The sequence below is a fragment of the Lepidochelys kempii genome, chromosome 2 (genome assembly GCF_965140285.1).
Source record: "Lepidochelys kempii isolate rLepKem1 chromosome 2, rLepKem1.hap1, whole genome shotgun sequence".
NCBI classification, from domain to species: Eukaryota; Metazoa; Chordata; order Testudines; family Cheloniidae; genus Lepidochelys; species Lepidochelys kempii.
In genome coordinates, this window is record NC_136381.1 from 19,931,524 (window position 1) to 19,953,971 (window position 22,448).

Genomic DNA, 22,448 nt, shown 5'->3' on the forward strand with positions numbered 1-22,448 from the left:
TTCTTACTATATGTTCCATTCAGTGCATCCGATGAAGTGGGCTGTAACCCACGAAAGCTTATGCTCTAATAAATTTGTTAGTCTCTAAGGTGCCACAAGTACTCCTGTTCTTTTTTTTTTATTATTTTGCGGATACAGACTAACATGGCTGCTACTCTGAAATCTCTTAAGTTTACAGAGTTGCACCAGTGGTTAAAATAGTGTGAAATCAGAATCAGACTTCCAATATTTAAGATTAAACACACTTTCTGTAAAAGAGAGCAAATCTGGTTACCTTCTTTCCAGGCAGGGCCAGCTCTAGGCACCAGCAAAACAAGTGGATGCCTGGGGCAGCACATTTCTAGGGGAGGCATTCCGCCGGTGGCCATGCTGCCCCTAGAAATGTGCCCCCGCTGCCCCAGCTCGCCTCCGCCTGTTCCCCTGAGCGTGCTGCCGCCGCTCTGCTGCTTCCCCCCCTCCCTCCCAGGCTTGGCGTGCGCGAAACAGCTGTTTGGCGTGGCAAGCCTGGGAGGGAGGGAGAGAAGCCGAGCAGCGGCGCGCTCGGGGGAGGTGGCGGTGGTGGAGCAGGGGTGAGTTGGGGCAGGGAGCAGTTCCTCTATCCCCCCCCCGTTACTTCCTGCGCTCTCCCCCCCCCCACTCACCTTCACTCCGCCTGCTCCCCCGAACATGCTGCCTCTCCCTCGCCTGAGAGGGAGGGGGGAGAAGCGGAGCGGCGGCGTGTTCAGGGGAGCAGGCGGAGCTGAGGTGAGCAAGGGTGGGGGGTTGCGGGGGGGGGCCGCAGGAAGCGATGGGGGGGGGCGGGAAATGCGGCATGCCCGGGGGAGGGGGTGGGCCTGGGGATTAGGGGAAGGGGTGGGGTTGGGTTGGAGCCGGGGGTGAGGGGGCATGAAAAAAAAGCAGGGGCGGCCAAAAATTTTTTTGCTTGGGGCGGCAAAAATCCTAGAGCCGGCCCTGTTTCTAGGAGGCAGCTGCTTTGATGGCATCGCTGCCTCATGGGGAGGATGGATGGATAACATGAACATGCAGAAAGAGGCTGCTGTTGTGTGAAGAGGAGCTCCACCATTTTGAAAGTAGAGGTGCTGGTCTCCAGGGAGCTGTAGGCTGCAGTTAACACTAGGCTCTGGTTGCTGCTATGTTAAGCATTAAGAGTTACGCAGTGATAAATACAAGGTCCCCCAGCCTTAAAAAGATCACCACACTATGTGGTAATATGGCAGAGCAGTTTGACTCTATGGCACTGGTACATTCAGCTGTCCATTTGGTAGAATTAGTTCATTTCGAATCTGCTCACGTTCTGCCCGGGTAGCTCACATTATGATTGTGTGAACAGTCTTCAACAAAATGGCCTCCACAGATGATCAGCAGTTCTTGTCATTTTATTTGTTGTCTGTATTACACGTGTGCCTATGGATCCTATTGTTCTAGGCACCATAAAATGAGTTAAAAGTGAGTCAGAGCTCATAATTTAGGATATGTCAAGATGCAACTGGTGGAAGAAACAGACGAGGGTATGTTGGGAGGACAGGGTAACCATGAAATAATGTGTAAAGTTCCTGTTTTCCTTCCGGCTGAACTGCCATGGTGTACCATGGGAGTTTGTGACCGTGGTGGATCATGGGAGATCAGATTATTGAGGAAAATGGGGGCATGAGACACCCACACTATAACTCCTATGAGGCACAAGGACAGCTTAGGTAGACACAGTTCAAAGTCAAGCCAAGATGAAACCAAATGTTTTGATTTGGTTCAACAAACCCAAAAGAAACAATTTAACATTTCTATGACAACATTTTAAATCTTTTTGTTCCTCAGACAATTTCGATATTTCAACTTTTCCTTCCAATTCGGGAAGGAAACAAATGTCAAAACGTAGGAATTTCACAGACGATGGAAATTCCAATTTTTGACCACCTCTTACTTGCAATGTGCAAAGTGATTTCACTTTTAGAGCTACTGTATTACATCTGAGTGGTAACCTCACACTAATTAAATGAAAGCTTCTCATTACATGTAGGAAGAGAATAAGGTTATCTGTGTAATAATAATGATACAGATGAAATAGATTCAATGGTTACTTTTAAAAGGATTCCCCCCCCCCAAAAAAAAAGTCATATTGAAGGATATTTTTATACACAAGGCAGGCAAAGGGAAAAAGGATAGGGAAGGTAATTAGAAAAAGAAAATGGTGAAAGTTGGGGCTTTGGACCAGTTATAGATGTCCAGACCATTTATACAAGCAGTGACACAATGGATATTGCCGGTTATAAAGTCCCATTGAAAGTCAACCTATTAATAATAAACTATATTTATAATGATTTGCATTACAGTAATGCCTTAAAGCCCCACTAATGGATTTGGACCCCATTGTGCTAGGCACTGTACAAACACATAACAAACAATGGTTTCTGCCCACAAAAGCTTATAATCTAAGTAGTGGGCAAATTTGTGTTCCCAAGTCACTTAGTTGCTTCTGAAAAAGTAAATGTTTAACCCAAAACACAGCAATTCATTTTGATTTTGAGCTTTCAAAATTACCCCCCCCCCTTTTTTTTTAATTAAAAAGGGAAATAAAAACAGTCATTTTGAATTAAAAAGGTCAACACATTTCATTTGAAAAATTCCAAGACAAAAATGTTCCAACTTTTTTGGAATTAAAAAATATTAAAAAAAAAATTAAAAAACCCCCCATGAATTTGTAAAATGTTTTTTAACCTGAATATATATTTTTCACTCAAAAAGTTTTGGTCAGAAAATGTCACCCAGCTCTACTCTCTAGGCACTTTTGAAAATCCAAACTCAACCACTGGATAGTTTAAAAGTTTGAGTCAGTCTGCAAATACCTTTCCTTCCTCATCTGAGAAGGCAGGTAGCTAACATTTGTAGATATGCCCAAGATGTGTCTGAAGGGAAAAGAACTGCAGAGGAATGTGGTTTTAAAAAATGACTAGGTTTATTCTGACAAATCCATCTGTTTGAGTTTCTAAGGACAGACATAGCAGCAGTGACAGTAGTGATCTAGGCACATAACTACGTGGTGGTGACATTTTTCTCTGGGAATACAAGGTGGTGGTCTGGCAGCGTTGCCATCTCTTGCATTCCTAGCTCTCTAGGTCAGTAGAACAAAGAGCTTGTGTGATGTAATCAGAAAGCAAAGTCTTCAGTGATCAGCTGCAGGTTTAATGAGAATGTGCAATGAATTAATGCCTGCTCCGGTGAGAGGGAGAGCACATGGAATTCCAGTGCTCCAGAGCTCTGGGCCTAATACTGTTAGTACAGGGCTTTCTTCCACCCTGATTCCTATGCCTAGAACAATCTTCATAACCTTGTGTGCCATGCTGCTACCTTTTCTTTTAAATCCTCCTTCTGCAAGACTTTCAGCTGCTGGTTTACAGGACACCCAATGGGAACCGAGTGTCAAAATCTCTTTGGCAGCTTTGAAAACCTCTGCTTAAACGCTCACTTTTATTAAACAACCCCCAAAGCACGTATGTTGTCCATTAATAGATTTTAAAGTCAGAAGGAACCACTGGAACATCTAATCTGACCTCCTGTGTATCACAGGCCACAGAATTTCACTCGGTGATGCCTGCATTGAGTCCAGTAACTTGTATTTGACTAAAGTACATCTTCCAGAAAGACATTGAACCTTAATTTGGAGAGATGTAGAATCTACCACTTCCCTAGAAAGTTTGTTCCTCTGTTAAAAAATTATGCCTTATTTCTCATTTGAATTTGTCTGGTTTTAACTTCCAGCCATTGGATCTTATTATACCTATCTCCATAGGTTAAATACCCCTTTAGTATCCTTTTTTTCCCCAGGAAGGTATTTATACACCATAATCACCTCTTGATCCTCTTTTGACGAGCTTAACAAATTGAAATCCTTCAAAAAGAAAAGGAGTACTTGTGGCACCTTAGAGACAAACCAATTTATTTGAGCATAAGCTTTCGTGAGCTACAGCTCACTTCATTGGATGAGATCCTTCAGTATCTCAATGTAAGGCATTTTCTCCAGCTCTCAAATCATTTTTGTGACTCTTCTCTACATCCTTTCCAATTTTTCAACATCCTTTTTACAATGTGGACCCCAGAACAGTATGCAGTATTCCAGGATCAACCTCACAAATTCTGTGTACATAGGCAAAACCACTTCCCCATCCGGCTGCATCACTCAACAAAATCTTGATTGTTCATTCAACTGTCAACTCCTCTTTATTACTGTTTCATGTTTATATTCTGGTTGTGCCTAAAAGCCCCATTTGGGAGTTTGCTATATGATCATACATTAGAGCAGAGGTGGGTGCCGGGGGGCAGTCGGGACAGGAAGTAGGGGGCGGTTGGATGGGGTGGAGGTTCTGGGGGTGGTGGTCACAGGATGGGGAACAGGGGGGTTGGATAGATGTGGAAGTCCCGGGGGGCCTGTCAGGGGGTGGGGGAGTGGATAGGGGTTGGGGCAGTCAGGGGACTGGGAGCAGGGGGGGTTAGATGGGTCGGGAGTTCTGAGGGGGGCAGTCAAGGGGCGGGAAGTGGGAGGGGACGGATAGGGGGTGGGGGCCAGGCTGTTTGGTGAAGCACAGCCTTCCCTACCCGGCCTTCCATACAGTTTTGGAATCCCAATGTGGCCCTCAGTCCAAAAAGTTTGCCCACCCCTGCATTAGAGCCATGCCCTGCCCTCCTTGGGTCAGGAGTCAGATCTTTCAGAGCCAGGCAAAGTATTCGCATCAAATCTATTTTGTGAATTTAGCTCCTTTTCCTCTTTGCCTATTATCCACAAGCAGTGTTGGATTTCTGTGTATTTGTCTGCCATTTTAGAATTTGTTTGTTGCATATTTTGCACAAAAAAATTTCAGTCCATGGGTTGCTCACAGGCTATTAGCTTTGACTTTGACTATTTGTTGTAGTTAGAGTTGTTTAGGAATTTTTCGACAAACCCTTTTTATAGTGAAAAATTCGGATTCATTAAAATCCAAACTGTTCATGAAACGAGGTCGGTTTTGATGAATCTCCTGACTGAAAAAAGTTATTTGGAGGGAAAACAAAGGTTAAAAATTGTCAATCTCCCTTTCATTGTTTTCTAGACAAAAAGTTTATTTATTTATTTTTTACTTTTTGTGTTGAAATATTAGCAAATGTGGATTAAAGTTTAAAGAAAATTGAAAATACAAGTGAAACATTTCAAAAATTTTGATATAATATTTTGATTGACCCTCATCAAAAAATTTTTTGGAGGTTTGGTTTGTGAAAGTTTAAGATTTCAATTTTTTGTCCTGATTCAGGGCATGCAAATTTTTCAGTAGCTCTAAACTTGTTTGCAAACTGTTTCCTGCCCAGCTCTAGTCATAGTGTTTGATAATCTAAATGATCTGCTGTTGTTTCTGTTATTTGATTGGTTGATAACTTTTATAAACAGAAGGAAAATGAAAAAGATTTTACGATGGCTATGTGAACCTGTCCATGATTATATATTGGACTTTTAAAGTTCTGTAGAAGAAAATGAAAACATTCATGGCAATGTTCACAGAAAAAGAATAGAAAGGGTTATGAAGACTGCAGAAGTGAATTCACAGTTTATATTCCATTTCCACCCTTTTTATGAGAGTTAAAAAAAAATCTAGAAAATAATCAAACAAATAGAGTATTTACAATTCCCCCCTCTCTCCCCCGGTATTTTCCAGCTCCAGTATCTCTCTCTTTGTTGCGTAGATGACTGAGCTGAGTGTCAGAGCGGTAAGTTTCAGAGTAGCAGCCGTGTTAGTCTGTATTCACAAAAAGAAAAGGAGGACTTGTGGCACCTTATGCTCAAATAAATTTGTTAGTCTCTAAGCTTTCGTGAGCTACAGCTCACTTCATCAGATGCATTCAGTGGAAAATACAGTGGGGAGATTTATATACATAGGGAACATGAAACAATGGGTGTTACCATACACACTGTAAGGAGAGTGATCACTTAAGGTGAGCTATTACGAGCAGGCAAGCAGTGTGAAACCTTTTGTAGTGATAATCAAGGTGGGCCATTTCTAGGAAACCTACTGACTGCTATTCCTACCTACATGCCTCCAGCTTTCATCCAGACCACACCACACGATCCATTGTCTGCAGCCAAGCTCTATGATACAACCGCATTTGCTCCAACCCCTCAGGCAGAGACAAACACCTACAAGATCTCTATCAAGCATTCTTACAACTACAATACCCACCTGCTGAAGAGAAGAAACAGATTGACAGAGCCAGAAGAGTACCCAGAAGTCACCTACTGCAGGACAGGCCCAACAAAGAAAATAACAGAACGCCACTAGCCATCACCTTCATCCCCCAACTAAAACCTCTCCAACGCATCATCAAGGATCTACAACCCATCACTCTCACAGATGTTGGGAGACAGGCCAGTCCTTGCTTACAGACAGCCCCCCAACCTGAAGCAAATACTCACCAGCAACCACACACCACACAACAGAGCCACTAACCCAGGAACCTATCCTTGCAACAAAGCTCGTTGCCAACTGTGTCCACATATCTATTCGGGGACACCATCATAGGGCCTAATCACATCAGCCACACTATCAGAGGCTCGTTCACCTGCACATCTACCAATGTGATATATGCCATCATGTGCCAGCAATGCCCTTCTACCATGTACATTGGTCAAACTGGACAGTCTCTACGTAAAAGAATAAATGGACACAAATCAGACGTCAAGAATTATAACATTCAAAAACCAGTCGGAAAACACTTCAATCTCTCTAGTCACTCGATTACAGACCTAAAAGTTGCAATTCTTTAACAAAAAACTTCAAAAACAGACTCCAACGAGAGACTGCTGAATTGGAATTAATTTGCAAACTGGATACAATTAACTTCAACAGAGACTGGGAGTGGATTGGTCATTAGACAAAGTAAAACTATTTCCCCATGTTTATTCCCCCCCTCACCTCTCAGTTGTTCTTGTCAACTGCTGGAAATGACCCACCTTGATTATCACTACAAAAGGTTTTTCCCCCCTGGCTTTCCACCCATTGTTTCATGTTCTCTATGTATATAAATCTCCCCACTGTATTTTCCACTGAATGCATCTGATGAAGTGAGCTGTAGCTCATGAAAGCTTATGCTCAAATAAATTTGTTAGTCTCTAAGGTGCCACAAGTACTCCTTTTCTTAGAGCGGTAAGTGGATCGTGTAGTTAAGACCCTGGGACTCCAGAAATCTGCGGTCACTTCCTAGCCCTGACACAGACTGTGGTGTTGAGCAAATCGCTTATCAGCTCCCTATTTGTAAAATGGGGATAATAGCACTTTCTTTCTCCCACCCACTGTTTCTCTAGTTAGATTGTAAATTCTTGGGGTAGGGACTTTCTTGACATCACCCTACTTAAAACGATAGGGCCCTGACCTCAGCTGGAGCCTCAGGTGCTGCCAGAATATGTACAATAATAACAAAGAGCAACTGATTATTATTATTATTTCAGAACCCAGTAGGGGTTTTTACTTCGCTACAAAGACAAGTCCTCTAAAAGGTACATTCCTAGTCTGAAATAGGTTCCTTCACCCTCAGGGGCATAGCCTCCAACATAAATCAAAATCACTTAAGTAAAGCTCAAAATGTCAACTTGACCAGAATCAAAGTCAAACAGATGCAGCACAGGGGGCATTGCCCCCTTTTTGTTTCTGAACTGCTCTCTACTTGGAACTGCAAACGAGTGCCTTGCTCTGTGACAATGCGTTTGTTGCTCTTTCAAGCTTTTTTTTTAGTCAATGTTATCTCTCACAAATGAGCCCTAAGTTCAAAGGACGACTCTTTGAAATTCTGTGAAGTCAGATCACCTTATCAGTGCACTCCCATTCTAGAGGCTCTCCTGTGCTTTCGTTGTAAAAGCTGAGCATGCAGCTTGAGTGTGTTTGATTTATTTTACTGTCTTGCCAGGCCAGAGCTGGCAGACCGGTACAATAAAAGAGGATGGTGGCAGAGCATTTCCTGCTTCTCTTTGCTCTTTTCCAGCTAATGTACCTTTGAGAATGTCCCTGTCAGAAAACTGTTCACTTGCAAATATTTACTCCCCTTCTGACTGTCAGTTGAACCCAAAGAACAAGTTTTTAACAGTGGAGGATGAACTGGCCAAAGGACATTGTCCATTATCAGCATGCGTATGTGTGCTCAGAGGAGACAGGACGTTGCAATGATTTACCACCTATATCTTGCAACCTTAGTACAAATGTCCCATTTAAAACCCATTTGGAAACTGAACTCCACTTCTCCCTTTCCTCAAGAAGTGCTGGATTTTCCTCTCCTCATTCATCCAAGGTCAGCACCATTCCTGCCTGCACTATGGAGGTTTGGGAGAGATCGGTTCTCACCTCAGGCTGGCTCCCAGTGGGAGGATTAGAGAGAGCACAAAATAATCATCTGTAACATAGACCCTCCTCACCCCTAAGCTAATTGTATTTTATGATTATTTGGCTCTAGAGAGAGGGGAGGAAAGGCTAAGCAAAGCCGGGGATGTTTGGGTTCTTATTTGGGTTTGGCAGAACATCAAAGAGTGCAGGAAAACTCATACTGAAAGAATCCATGTTGAAACCTAAGCCCCAGGCGAAGTGCTCCTTTGTGCTGGGGTTCCCAACCTCCGTATCAGGATTTGGAAGCCTCCTGTCTAGAATCAGAGTGCTTCCATCACCCTCCCTCTCAGATGTTCCCACCTGTTTAGACATCCACAGCAGAGTACAAGTGCTCTTTGCCTGACCGCCTCTGTACTTGTCCCAAAGTTCCTTGTCATTGAGTCCAGGCTCCTCCTAACCCATCTGCTTTCTAACCTGCAGGTTCACTTACACTCCAGGTGGGTCAGCAGCAAGATTTATGTCCGGTTAAAGCCCTAGCATGGGACTACAGACTGAGACCATGTCTACAGTGAGGTTGAAGGTGCGATTCACAGTTTATGGAGGCATCTCTGCGCTGGCTTTAATCCAGCTAGTAGTAATAAAAAAAGCAGCGAAGACCCGGTGACGTGGACATCAGTTCAGGTACAAGGCTGCCTGGTCACCCTGGGTACGTTCTCATGTTGCTGGCTTCTGCCTCTGCATCTTCACTGCTATTTTTAGTGAGCTAGCTAGACTAAAACCACTGTGGGATTGCCCACAAGGGCTGCAAATCACACCTCGGATTGTGGCATAGATTTACTCTGCGCGGCCACGGGCGAGCCGCTTTCTGGCCTCAGAGCCCTGTCTTTAAAATGGGGATAATGTTCTCTTTCTCTCACCCTTTGTCAGCCATGTCTGTTTAGGTTATAGGCTGTTTGGGGGAGAACTTCTCTTACTATGTGTTGTACAGAGCCTGTCAAAATGGGGCTCGGATCTTGGCCAGGGGCTGCAGACATTGCTGTAATACTCACTGTAAATTACTACTACTATCGAGGATAAAATAGTATTTGGGAAGGAGACTAATTTCAAAGGCGTGAGCTCCTGAATCTCAGTGTGAGTGTCCTGAAGAGAACTGGGCAGATAACTGATTTTTTTTTTTTCTTTCCAAAAATGGTTTGAGCTGCAACAGATGTGAGATACATTTTTTTTTAAATAGAATTTTTAGTGAGTTACCAACGTCTGTTTCAGAGTAAGGATTTGATCATGAGTCTCCTACATCCTGGGTGAGAGCTAAAGACTGTGGCAGAAGCAGCGATGCTATCATTTCCTCCTTTTCCAGGCTGATTTGTGAGTGGCTGAAACGATTCACATCAAAACTCTGAATAGTTTTGGGTTGACCAAAACTAAGTTTTTCATCCTATTTGTTTGAAAAATTCCACCCAGCTCTAGTCCTGAGACCCCCTCCAGACAGAGAGGTCCTTAAATAAGGGATTTTAGTGTCTTTTGGCAATCTGAAATGTACTGTTCAGGTGAGTTGGGTCTTTCCTAACCATTTACTTTAAATACAATTAAGAGGATACAGTCTCAAAGCAACTTATGGGAAATGTCTGCAGGCAAGCTGCACTTTAAAAACAATGGCTTTGTGAACGAAGCTACGACACTTCCTAAGCTGTTTAGTCTGTACCTTCTGTCTATAGGAAACACCATAAACCATCCAATGAAACTGTGCTTCTGTGTATTGAGAGTACAGGAGAATTTCCATATGGCAAAAACAGTAACTGTTTTCCAGAGAAACTGTCCTGCAGGTGTTCAGCAAAGCACGACATATCAAGATGATGCTTCATATTCAGTTCAAATGTCTGTGGGCCTGATCCAATTCCCATTGAAGTCAGTGGGGAGATTTCAGTGGGAATTGGATTGGGTCCTAGATGTGTAAACCAAAATATACACACTTTTTTTTTTCATTTTCACTTTTATGTCATACACCTTGTTTGTTCAGTATATTCCACTGTCTCATCATGTCGACCATCCCATTCTACCCTGCCAGTGATGCCAGTCGTCATGCTCTGGTTTCTCCCACAACCGTTTCCATGCTTTATTCCATGCCTTCCCTTACGCGTGAAACGTTACTCCTGAGCTGCTCTAGAAGGCTGCTACCATTTCCTCTTTCAAATCCCACCAATCACAAGGGCAGCAGAAGTTTATACAGGGCTGTTTCAGATCCCAGCTCCTCTGGGCAGCGTGTTTGGAGCCTGAAGTGCTTTCGTTCTCTGATGTTACCATCTCAGTTCATCACCGAGGTTCCCAAATTGCCGTGACCCTCTGTCTGATCTCTGTCTCTTCCTCACCTACTCTTAACCCCTGCATCATTTTACAATATATTAAACAGCCTATTAAAACAATGGGATTTCTTTGTGCAGGTCTTCAAGCAGCCAAAATAATCTTTCTACTTCCTGTCCACTCCCCTTTCTTGTCAATTCCCAATTATGGGCCTGATTCTGGCCTCCTTACCCATAGTCAGTAGTTCCATTGGTGGAGCAAGGGACTACTCCAGTGTGACAAAATCTGGCTTGCGTAAACCCTTAAGGCCAGGGAAGTGTCTTCCTGTTTGTTTGAAGTGTCAAGCACACTTGGGGTGTGTGTGTGTGGAAAATAATTAACAATAATTAATACTAATGGTGTTAATGATTTGTCTTCACCCATGTCGTGTCTGCGGCTGGCAATTATTCATTCAGCACATTGTACAAATATAAACAGCAGGATACGTGGTGTTATCCAGTAACTACACAACCAATAGCTTGTACCTTGCACTTCGATTAATCGGCAAGAAATGCACACCCACTCCTTTGTGCTTATTGCTTAATTTATTTACTTAATTCATTTAGGCCGAAGAGGCCTTCATGGTTCCAGCTGTCTGGCTTTCTAGGCTAGAGCTGTAGGCAATCAATTAGCTCCACTAGTCTGAACAACAGAAGTTCAATATATGCTGCCTTCATATACTACATTTCAGGCTAGTACAAACTGTTAAGTAGTATTGCGCTTTAACTCCATATAATTCAGTCCAGCAATGTTAGACTTCTTATGATTCATATTCCATAGAACGCTGAATAGAGCTGACCAAATAATTATTTTTTGAGGGTGGGGAGGGAGTGGTGGGGGGAATTCAGTGGCCAAACCAAAAACTCTGGGGAAAAAAATTGTTTTGTGTGAAGTCAGAATGGATATTTGCAGGGTGTTTTTCCCAAAATGAAAAACCAAAAGAATTTTGTTTCAGGTCAAATGAAACATTTTGTCAACCCAAAATAATTTTTTTCAGTTTTTGTTTTGTTTTTCATTTTTGGATGTTACTCTTTTTTTTTTTTAAATACATCTAGCTAAATTTGGAAATTAAATGAAAAGGAATTTTAGAATGAAACATTGACAAAATAAAATATTTAAAAAAACTATTTGCTGAATTTTACCTGAATTCATGAATAGTTTCAGTTGACCTGAAACTACATTTGTCAGTGAATAAAGTGTTCATCCAAAAAATGTTGCACAGATCAGTGCTGAAGATAAATGTGATGACATTTATTGTTTTATAGGATAGTGGGTGTGCAGATACAATAATAAATCTCTATCCTAATAGGAACACTCAAAACGTGATACCAGTACACCAGCTAAAAATGACAAGAATTTGCTTTATATAATCTAAAAAACCAAAGCACCATTGCAAAGCGCACAACATGTAAGCAAAGTGATCTGGGGGGTGATTGGCAAATAGCTTGCTTCATGTTTTATGCTGACCCTCAGTTGTCCCCCTACTTAGCTTTTATTAGTTGGCTAATTTCCTATAGGCATCGCAGTAGAAGTGATTCTTGGATAGGGAGCTGCCAAGGAGATTCTTGCTGGTCCTGGTTGGGGGGCTCTGACATTTCATACATTTTACAGCAGAATTGTGAAGACCTGAACGGTTTGTTTCAATCTACTTACAATGCAGTCCCTTCCCTTGAGGGGACTGGGAAATGTTTTTGAATGACCAGATAGTAACAGCAGAGTGGATGCAAAGGGCCGAATTTGCTAATCAAGGGGAGTGTAAACCTGCATCAGCTCCCATGGGAATCATTCCAGGGAGTTGGCCCCAGGCTCTTAGGGTCTCTCTGTACTACAGCTGGGAGCATGCCTCCTGGTGCAGGTAGCCCGACTTGTGCTAGCTCGGCTAAGGCTAGCATGCAAGAAAATAGCAGGTGACCGTTCAGGCATGGGCAGAGGTCAGGCTATCCACCTGGGTCCAAGTTCTTTTGGACCAGTGCAGCCACGCTGCTGTTGCTAGCGTTCTAGCTACAGCAGAGCTAGGATGTGTCTATCTAGCTAGGCGCGGAGGCATGCTCCCAGCCGCTGTGAGGACACCCCCTTAGCGGCTAACCAGGGATGGAGCCAAAGCAGGAGTATAGCAGAATCTGATGTGGTGTTCCCTGACTAGCAAGCAGTGATGGCAGCTCTCAGGTTTACAAACGATCAGTGGGCAAACTAATGTAAAGTAAACCCAAGGGAGCCACATCCTCAGCTGGGGTAGCTACGTTGAAATCATTGGAATTACACCCATTTATACCAGCTGAGATCCTGGCCTTTGACGTTCATTTCTAGACTGAAATGTACATGAAGCCCATTCAAAAAGCACAAGTCAGCAGTGTGTACATGGTAAATGAGCAGGAAACTAACAGGAAAATACCCTTTGGGTGTATGGGCCCTTGGCCAACCTCGTGTTCTGCATTAAAATCAAGGAACACTTTGTCAGACTCAGCTGCCCCTTGGCCCCTCAATCAGCTACTGATCAATCTCAGACCCCTAGATGGGCCAGATTTTGGCAGATTATGAACACCCTCCACTCCCACTGACTTCAGAGGGAACTGAAGGTACTTGTTAGAGCTTGCCAGAAAATGGGGAGGAGGAAAAGGGATTTCTGCTGAAAACGGTGATAGAAAAAGGAAAGAAGAAGAATTTTTTACTGAAATTTTTATCCATTTTGATTTCTTGTCAAAACTGAAAAATGATTGCCTCCTCCCCACCCCCCCAGGTTTTGGATTCGTGGTTTTCTGATGAACAGCAGACATGCTCCACAAAAAAGCTTTGCTTAGTAAAAACCTCAATTTTCCATCATTTTCCCCGCCCTAGAGTTCATCACTCCCCACCCCCCCAGAAGGGCTCAGAATCTTGCTACTCTTTAAACTAGGTCTGTAACCTTTTGTGATCCACCCCTTCTATAAGACTTGTACCAGCCGTGGAATAATCCTGAAAAGATACATTGGAAATGCCCTACATTTTCACAGCTAAACTGGCTGCTGGCTTGCTGATGGAAAGGAGCAGGGCAATAACAGAGTAACTGCCACTCTACTGAACAAATACCCATCGCATAAAACGATTCAATCCCCGTTGGTGATTTGGTGTAACAGAGTAATGTCACAGCAATTGAACCTTGTTTTTTGACAGAATTAATGTCTCCTGCTCTGACTGGGAAAAGCTCAGATTTTCCATGATCTTTATTTTCCACTAATGCCTCCGCATTTATGTAGCAGCGGGAGGAGTCCATTATCCCATGACAATGTTTAACCTGATCAGCATGATCTATTTAAGTATGTGCATTTGAGAATATCTCTGATATTAATATGTGATCAGCCGTCTATGGCTGCATGTAGGATACCTTACACTTATAAAGCACCTTGCATCTAAAAATCTCTGCTTTACAGACATTAAAGCAGGGAGGTTAATAGTAATATTTACTATTTTGCAAATGTGGAACACAAGCCATGGAGAGATTTAGCACCATCTTCAAAGCTGTGTGCCGAAAGCTGAAGCTTGTCTAGGGATATTAGTACTGCTGTAACTAGGATATAGTTGCACTAGTGCAAATTGGTAGTGCAGGCAGGTTGTACCGATGTAGCACGGGGTATGTGATTTACTAGACGTAATTGCCCTGATCTCAAAAGCCATACAAAAGCACCAAGATCAAAGTGGTCTGGTGCTGAGGATTTGTATCCCCCATTAAAGTCAATTATGCCTAAATTGTTTTCATTTTTGGTCTTTTCACCATTATTCTATAATTAGTATTTGTATTATGGTAGTGCCTAAAGCGCCCCCCCCCCAGGATTGGGGCCCCATTGGTCTAGGCACTGTCTAAATATATAGTAAGAGATGGTCCCTGCCCTTACACTCTATCTAGAGACAAACAAGTATGATAGTACAGAAGGGAAGGGAAGATGATATCAATGAAAATAGGATCAGGCAGTTACATAGGTAGCTATTGCACGACTGTCCTCAACCAATGCACAAGCAAACAGTTATTAACTGGCTAATTTCTTGCAGATTTCACAGCAGATATTGGTCTGGAGGAGGGAGTTGAAGGAAAAGTGGCTCTAAAGATGAACGCCCCAATTCAGGAAAGCACTTAAGCACTTGCTGACAGGTAAGTATGTACTTAAGCTCCCTTTCTGAATAGGGATGTTTTCCTGAATCGGGGCCAAATTCAGAAAGGGCATTCCGTGCATCAGAGGCATTGTGAAGGAATAGGCGGAGAAGCTGTCAAATGGGCAAATGAGGTTGGTAGCATTGGTGGAGCAGAGGAGGTAAGAGGGTGACACGAGAAAGATGAGAGGAGACTGGCTGCATTGTATGATTGATTGGTTCATGTTTGCAAAGCACTTTGCAAACACATAGTGTTCTCTAAGTGCTCAGTAGTATTGTTGTTTGTTACCCACTCATTACTGCATCTGACACAAGTTCAAACAATCTTGTCTTTATACTGTCTCTTCCCTTTAAAATTTCTCTCTCCAATTCCCCTGTCATCTTTCCTTTTCCAAAAAGAAAAGGAGTATTTTTGGCACCTTAGAGATGAACCAATTTATTTGAGCATAAGCTTTCGTGAGCTACAGAAGTGAGCTGTAGCTCACGAAAGCTTATGCTCAAATAAATTGGTTAGTCTCTAAGGTACAACAAGTACTCCTTTTCTTTTTGCAAATACAGACTAATACGGCTGTTACTCTGAAACCTTTCCTTTTCCAAGGAGTCCTGTGGGGTGTGTGGCTAGTAGGACATGATTGCAATAGGTTAAAAAGAGTTATTAACAGAGACCACATCAGAGCTCTTGCAACACACACAATCTGTTTACTCAGCATCAGCTCGACTAATTCCTCATGAAAGGGCACTGCATAGCAGAGTGCAAGACCCTGCTGCTCAAAAATATTACTTATGTACAAAGAGCTTGATTCTAATTAGGGGTGGGGGAGCCAGCTGCGGCAAAATCAAAACTTAGCCCCAACCCTTCACTCAAAGCCTGAACCCAAAAATCTTTTAATAGACACACAAACGTTTGGTTACATTTAGTTTGTAAAGTTTTTTGGCTCTTAAACATCCTCCTTTTGGACACGACTGGAAGTGAGAGGAACTGAAACAACACAACCGAATTTGTCCTCACAGTATTTTCAGAAATTGTAAGTACTGGCAACCTCACAACAAATTGCCCAATCCTCCTTGCTCTGAAAAGTGTTGTGAGATCAGGCAAGCTTCTATTTCTCATGCTGAAACAGAGGGGACCAAATTCTCCATTGCTTTACACTGTCTGCCTAAGTTCTAGCTATCCTACTTATTTGGCCCCCATTAACAACATATCTTCATTACCACGTCTTTAATGTATTTATCCTCCATTGTGAGGCAGAGAAGTGCTATTACTCCCATTTTACAAATGGAGAACTGAGGCTCTGAGAGATTAAGACCCCGCTTTTAAAAACTATTTAGGCCTTGTTTTGTTCACTATTAGACCTAAGAACCTAAATCCCTTTTGAAAATGGGATTTAGCTGTCTAAATCACTTAGGGCTTGTCTACACTGGCACTTTACAGCGCTGCAACTTTCTCACTCGGGTGTGAAAAAACACCCCCCTGAGCCTAGCTAGTGTCAGCGCTGTAACATGCCAGTATAGACAATGCACCAGCCCTGGGAGCCGCACCCCTCGTGGAGGTGGGTTTTTTTTAGAGCCAGTGAAGACGTGCCGTTAGGCCTTGCAACAGAGCTGCACCTATGTACCTTTAAAAATCTGGGCCAAAAGGACTGGATGTGCCAGAACATGGAACTGAACACAGGTCTCCCAAGAGGGAAGGTTTGTACCTTAACCGCTGAATCAAAGTTCCTAGTTACTGCTGTCTGTGCAAATCAGAATGGCAGTATTTTCAACTCACTGCGCAAAGGCATAAATGACCACACCAGGTGCCAGGTAATGGGGAGCTAGGTTAGTAATGACTAGGTAGTTCTCAACCTTTTCTGTACTGGGACCACCCAAGGCATCCTTCTCCCTCCCAGCTAGCTGGGATCCCCTTCCTATTTTGCAATGTAGAATGGGAAAGGTGGTTGTGACCTCCCAACCCATGTTTGTGTCCATTGGGGTGAGAACTCTTGGACTACAGCAGTGCGTTCCTTCAAACATTCTGAATTCTGGCAAGTCAAAACCCAACACAATGCAAAAATCTTGATGATTTTTTTGGGGGGTGGGAAGTTATATTAAATTTAAAACTCAAACCACTTTTGTCAAAAAGTTCATGAACTGGGGCCTGATTTATGGCTTTCCCTCCAGTTATCTGACATTTGCACTTTCATAAGTTCTTAACTAAATTTCTTGTTGAGCCAATTCTAGAACTTTGCAAAACCTGCCAGTTCTGCTTCCTGGCCTTTCTCCAGGTTTCACTTTGAGTCTAGCACTCATTCGTGTTGAGATTTGAGGACTGTTTATCTGTCAAAAGCAGCTGAAAGTGCAAACCATTTGGGCAACTGGAAAGAAATTCATCGGTTTTGTCTATACGACGTTCCTAACTATTTGGGGGTGAGCAGAAATCTACTCATTACCAACCCGCAAGCTTTTTTTTTTTTTTTCCCCTGCACTCCATAAGTTTTCCTTAAAAGTCTTCTATCCAGATAGTGACAGAACTTGATGGCTCTTACTTTAGGAGCATAGGAGAAAAGCCTCATCCCAGGAGGTCTACTTACAGACCTTGGACTTTCATTCATGGATGGACATGAAAGAGGAGGCAGGGACAATCCAGGATTCATGGATGTTACTATAGTTAGTTACAAAAATGGTTAAAATACATATTCACATTCCCCCCTCCATTAGTTCCAACGTCTCAAAGCTCTAGAATGCCCCTTCTTTATTGCACTGTGAAATAGATGCTATATAATTCACTGGCCTCTTCAATTGAATTTTTTTGGTCCCATTTACTCTTGATGCACTGAAAGTGGAAATCTCACAGTATATACAGTCATATGTTCCCACAGCATGTGAAAGAGGAACTTCAAAACTATGAGGGGTCAGCCTTAGGGAGAGACCCATAATTCACACTGCAAAAATGCTCAAAAAATACTTCCGATTTAAAAAGCGCATATTCACTCGTGACAGTAGTATTTTTCATTTGCACCGATTAAAAGCCCATGGAAGCCAATAAGAGTCTTTCCATTTCTTTATCATTTCTTTAATTTATTATTTATTTCCCTGCCTATTGAGTTTTTCAATACAAATGGATGCACACAACTGTAACCTCTTCTTCCTAGAGTAATGCATAGATGAACTTTCTTTAAATAAATACAAATAGTGATTTGACATTAAAAAGTCACTGTTTACTAACAGATACAAAAGAGCATTCTCCTATACTTAAAATAGTTAATAACTGCAGTACCTCAGGTAACGTAGTACCAACAAGGTTCATGGCAAATGTTGTGGTGGTGCTGAGACTGGGGATAAATGTTGACCTTTTAATGGCAACTGATGCAAATAGACTATTTTATAGGAAAAAAATATTACAGTGAAGTCCATCCTCTTTCTTCAAATCTGGTGCTCTTGTAGTCATAAGAATGTTGGCCTAAATTTTCAAACCTGACTAGAGGAATTTTGACCCCCTAAGGAATGCAGGCTCTAACCTATTGTAAAGAACACTGCTGTGCTGATTTACCTTTTCTAGTTTTGGTTGAAATATAATTACCGCAAATATAATTACCTCAGCTTCTTCTGCTGTCCAGCCACCCCCGCCACCAAGGGGGGAAAAAAAAAAGATTGAAAAACTTCCTCCAAACCAAGTTTCCACCAAAGTAAAGCCTTATTTTTGTTCCCCATTTACCCTTTTCTGGTTTGAAGTTGTGTAACCAACGCAGAATCATCTTGAGAACAAACATTCTGTCCTGATGCGAGAGCCCTCGGGTCATGTGAAATGAAGACAAGTGGAAAGAAAAGCACAGGAAAGCATGAGTTGGAGCTTCCCTCTGCATTGTACTGCAAGGCAGAGGCATGTACAATGACTTCCAGCCAAACATCACCTGCTGCTTTTCGCAAGGACTAGTTTGTTTCTTCATTTTCTTCTCTTTAGTAGTGACAAGCATATCCTGTCAGACACTTTCCAACAAACATGACCATATACAGAGAGAGAATGTGCCCATCTTAATCCTGGCACATCTCTCCTTGAGAATCCGTAGAAATACAGGCCCTGTGCAACAAGAACTACAGAGGCACTTCTTCTCCTTGATCCATCCATGTCCCCTTTGGACACTAAATCCATGCAGATTATTTGTTCTCTTAGCATGGATAATCTGCATTTGGGAGTCTGTTAACCAAAAGATGGGGGTACAATAGCAGAGTTTTGCATCGTATGTGTGTTGGTTTGGGAGTGGTATTTCTGTCGTGAGCCTGTATTTGGTTCATGATGTGCCTTTTAACCACTGAAATCTCTCATTTGCAATTTAGAACTAATACAATTATTATTTATGTTTTGTATTATCATTGTGCCTAGGAGGCCTGATTGTGGACTAGAGAACCCACTGTGCTAAGAGCTGTACAGACGCAGAACAAAAAGATAGTCCCTGCCCCAAAGGGTTTAAAATCTACATATACGACCATAGACAACAGATGCAGGAACACAAGGAAACAATAAGACAGCATGGTGGACAGTGATGTATTATGATAGCACCCAGAGACCCCCAACCGAGATTGGGGACCTGTTATACCCAACTGACAAATATGCAGAGATAATCCTTGCTCAGAAGACCTTACAGTACAAATAGACAGGAGAGACAAAAGGTGAAATAAACAAAATATTATTATTACCATTTTACAGAGGCATAGATCTTGTTCAAGGTCACACAGGAAGTCAGTGGCAGAGCCAGGAACTGAACCCAAATATTTTGAGTCCCTGTCTAGTGACTTAAACAAAAGATAATTGTTTTAGTTTCTCCTGTGACCAAAAATCATCAGGACGTCAGTGGAAAGTATGAGTTCAGAATCAAAACCCTGTAGTGGGTTCATTCTATGGAAGTGTTAGAGGTGCCAAATGCAAGTGCTGCTCCCCAATCCAGATGGTACAGAGAGAAATGTCATCATACTGGGGACTTTTATTTGATGGACCAAAAAACAACCACCACCACCACCCCACCCCCCAAAACCCCAACAAACCAAAAACCACCAAGTGAAAGTGCTACCCTGTCAGACCCAGAGAAAGTGATCTGCAAAAGGCAGAGGGCTGATTGCCCACAGCTCTAACTGAAATCAGTGGGAGCTGCTCTGCACCTCTGAAAATCATTTTGAGATACATTTTATCCCTTAATTGTTTTGAGATAATGTTTCTCCATTGCCAGGCTCTAATCGGTTGGACAAAGTTAAAGGAAATTAGTTTAGCTGATTTATTGTGTAATTTGTGCTGTATATAGGCTATTTGTGCAGAATGGCAGTGTCAGTGGTCTGCAGTATGCAGTACCCCTGCATTACTGCTTTGATAATGCTACGGGTGATCTGAACTTGCTACCCAGGTAGGGGCAGGGTGCTCAGAACAAGCCTCGTCAAAGAACAAAACTCAAAAGTGTCTCTCGCAAGGAGAGAAGGGAAGAGGAAAGACATAGATTGGGAACCCTAGCAGCATTTTAACCCCCACAACAGGTGACGTAAGCATGTGCAATAAGACGCTCCCAGAAAACTCTTCTCCCTACCCAGAAAGCTTTATGGAGACTCCGTTGCTGATACTGACATGTGGATGGAAGTGTATCTGTTATTAATATTAAATATATCTATTTGTGTAGGTCTGTTCCATCTACCTGGAAAGGTTCCACAGAGCGGTATTGGGTAAATATGCATCTACCCCCAAGCTTTTCTCATGCAGAGTCCATTGGGTATGTAGCCTGCCACCCCTCCTGTTCAGTGGGCATTTTGGAGTTGCCGAGGGAGGTAGTGCTGTAATTTGGGCAGCAGGGCCAGCTGTAGACAGGTGACAACTCTGTTCCAAGCCTTGTCTTCACTGAACTCGATAGGGCAGCGTCTCTGCTTTCCTAGTGTCCAGCCCAGCTAGTGGCTGGGATGAGAACATGTTGGGTTGAAGCTTGCAGCATTAGCTCCTAAGTTGCTGGAACTTCTCACTGTGATTTCCTTTAGCTTCTGGTGCATGTTTGTTTTCAAGCTGAATCAAAGACAGTTGGGTGGGGACCCATTTCAGACTAATTTTCCTTCTTATTCTGCTGGTTATTAAATCAGCTTAGCTTTTCTTTCAATTCTGTAGTCCATATTCCTGAATAAAGAACACCTATCAGAAGAAAACTATTGAATCAGTTAATAATTAAACAATGACAACTTGAAATACACCCACATAAGAGCTACCTGATATCACATGTCTTACATATTTGATAATTGTACAGCGGAGCTTTGTTTAATGAGTGGTGATACTTAAAAATATTCATGTTGGGAATTGTTGTGAAAGGTATTATTTTAATGAATGGATGTATGATCACTCAGGCTCTTATATCACATCCTTTCCCACACAGGTTCTTGCATACTTCTGCCAAAAGTGTTAGCTGTTTACTTTTCCCCTTGTTTTCACTCCAGCAGTGAGTGATTAATCTTTAAAATGACTCTGAAAAAATGGCATTGCGGAGTTTGCTGTTTGTCATGTGACAATGGTAAGGAATCACAAAAAGAGGGTAATTTTCCTCTAATGCTGAACAAGGAACTTTATTTGAATGAGGAAAAGAGAATTACCCCATAATCTACACTTTTTCTCACCCACTTGCTGTGTATTTTCCCTCTAGAATTTTCCCAGACTCTCACCTCTCTAGCTTCCTGCCACAGTTTTAAAGGCTTTACTGTGAACTTCAGAGCACATCTGCTTCGTTTGCAAGAAAAAGATGGTTTTGTTTTGTTTTTTTTCCCCCCTAGCTGGCAGCTTCACAAACTCAGCTGCGGGATAGGTGGACGGTGTAAAACAGTCTCCAAATTTGAGTCTACAGTTTTTTGCAAAATATTTAAGCATAAAAATCCCAGACTGCATGCAAGTCCCTACACGCACTAACATTTTACACACAAAATCAAGAGTGCAAATTTTACGTCTCTTTAACATCTATGTAACATCTAGTTTATGCTCTAGCACATCAGGCCACTGGTTCTGATGAAAATTTGAATGGACAAAACATAGACTCTGTGGCCATCCTCTGATACTATTGCTTTGAGTGACAATTTACTCCATGAATGGTCCCATTAAGTAAGGGGATCAGAATCTGGAATCAGCTTTGTAATTAATTGAGAATTCTTGTTCTTTTCTCCTTCTTTTTAATAGGGTCTTTCATATTATATGCAAATTATTTTTGTTTGTAGGGATTCAGTTTTATTCCCAACTCTGCCACTGACTGGTTCATTTTCCTTACCTGTACAATGAGAATGTGCAAAGGAAGGAAAGTATCAGTGCTTTGAGAGCTCTGGTGGGGGAGCATTACATAAGAGCGAAATACTATTATTAATGATCTCTGGTAGGTTGAGGGGTCAGGATTACTTCTGTTCTAAGGGCTATTCTACTTCTATGCTTATTTTGCTTTAACGTATAAGTGAACGTGACTGAGTCCAACTAATGTATTAGTCTTTAATTTTCCCCCCCATTTTATTAAGTTTAAAAAAAAATAAAAAGTTTGCAAGTCATAATTGTCTCCAATTCACTCTTCCTTTCTTTCTCTGCTGCTTACCTCACCCTTTGTTGGCCCAGGGAGATCTGGATTTAAACCCTTTAGCCATATGCATTCCTCTCCTTCTCTGTCTACTGTGTGTAAACACACCTGGTTACTT

At 42.3% G+C, this 22,448-nt stretch overlaps 1 protein-coding gene across 6 annotated transcripts in view; it reads left to right on the plus strand.

Moving 5' to 3' along the window:
* The first annotated feature begins 527 nt into the window (after window positions 1–527).
* Window positions 528–22,448, plus strand: part of LOC140906362 (uncharacterized) — a 142,709-nt gene continuing 120,788 nt past the window's right edge. For 2 of the 6 annotated variants that reach the window (XR_012157085.1, XR_012157082.1), the window contains exons 1-3: window positions 659–744; window positions 14,688–14,787; window positions 20,426–20,468. Coding sequence is in view for 1 of the 6 variants with exons in the window: in XM_073330138.1 (XP_073186239.1) it covers window positions 20,374–20,468 (95 nt within the window). In the remaining 5 variants the exon portion in view is untranslated. Of the gene's footprint in view, window positions 570–658; window positions 745–14,687; window positions 14,788–20,141; window positions 20,469–22,448 lie in introns of those variants that run through there. The other 4 variants (XR_012157086.1, XR_012157083.1, XR_012157084.1 and 1 more) reach the window with 3 other exon arrangements.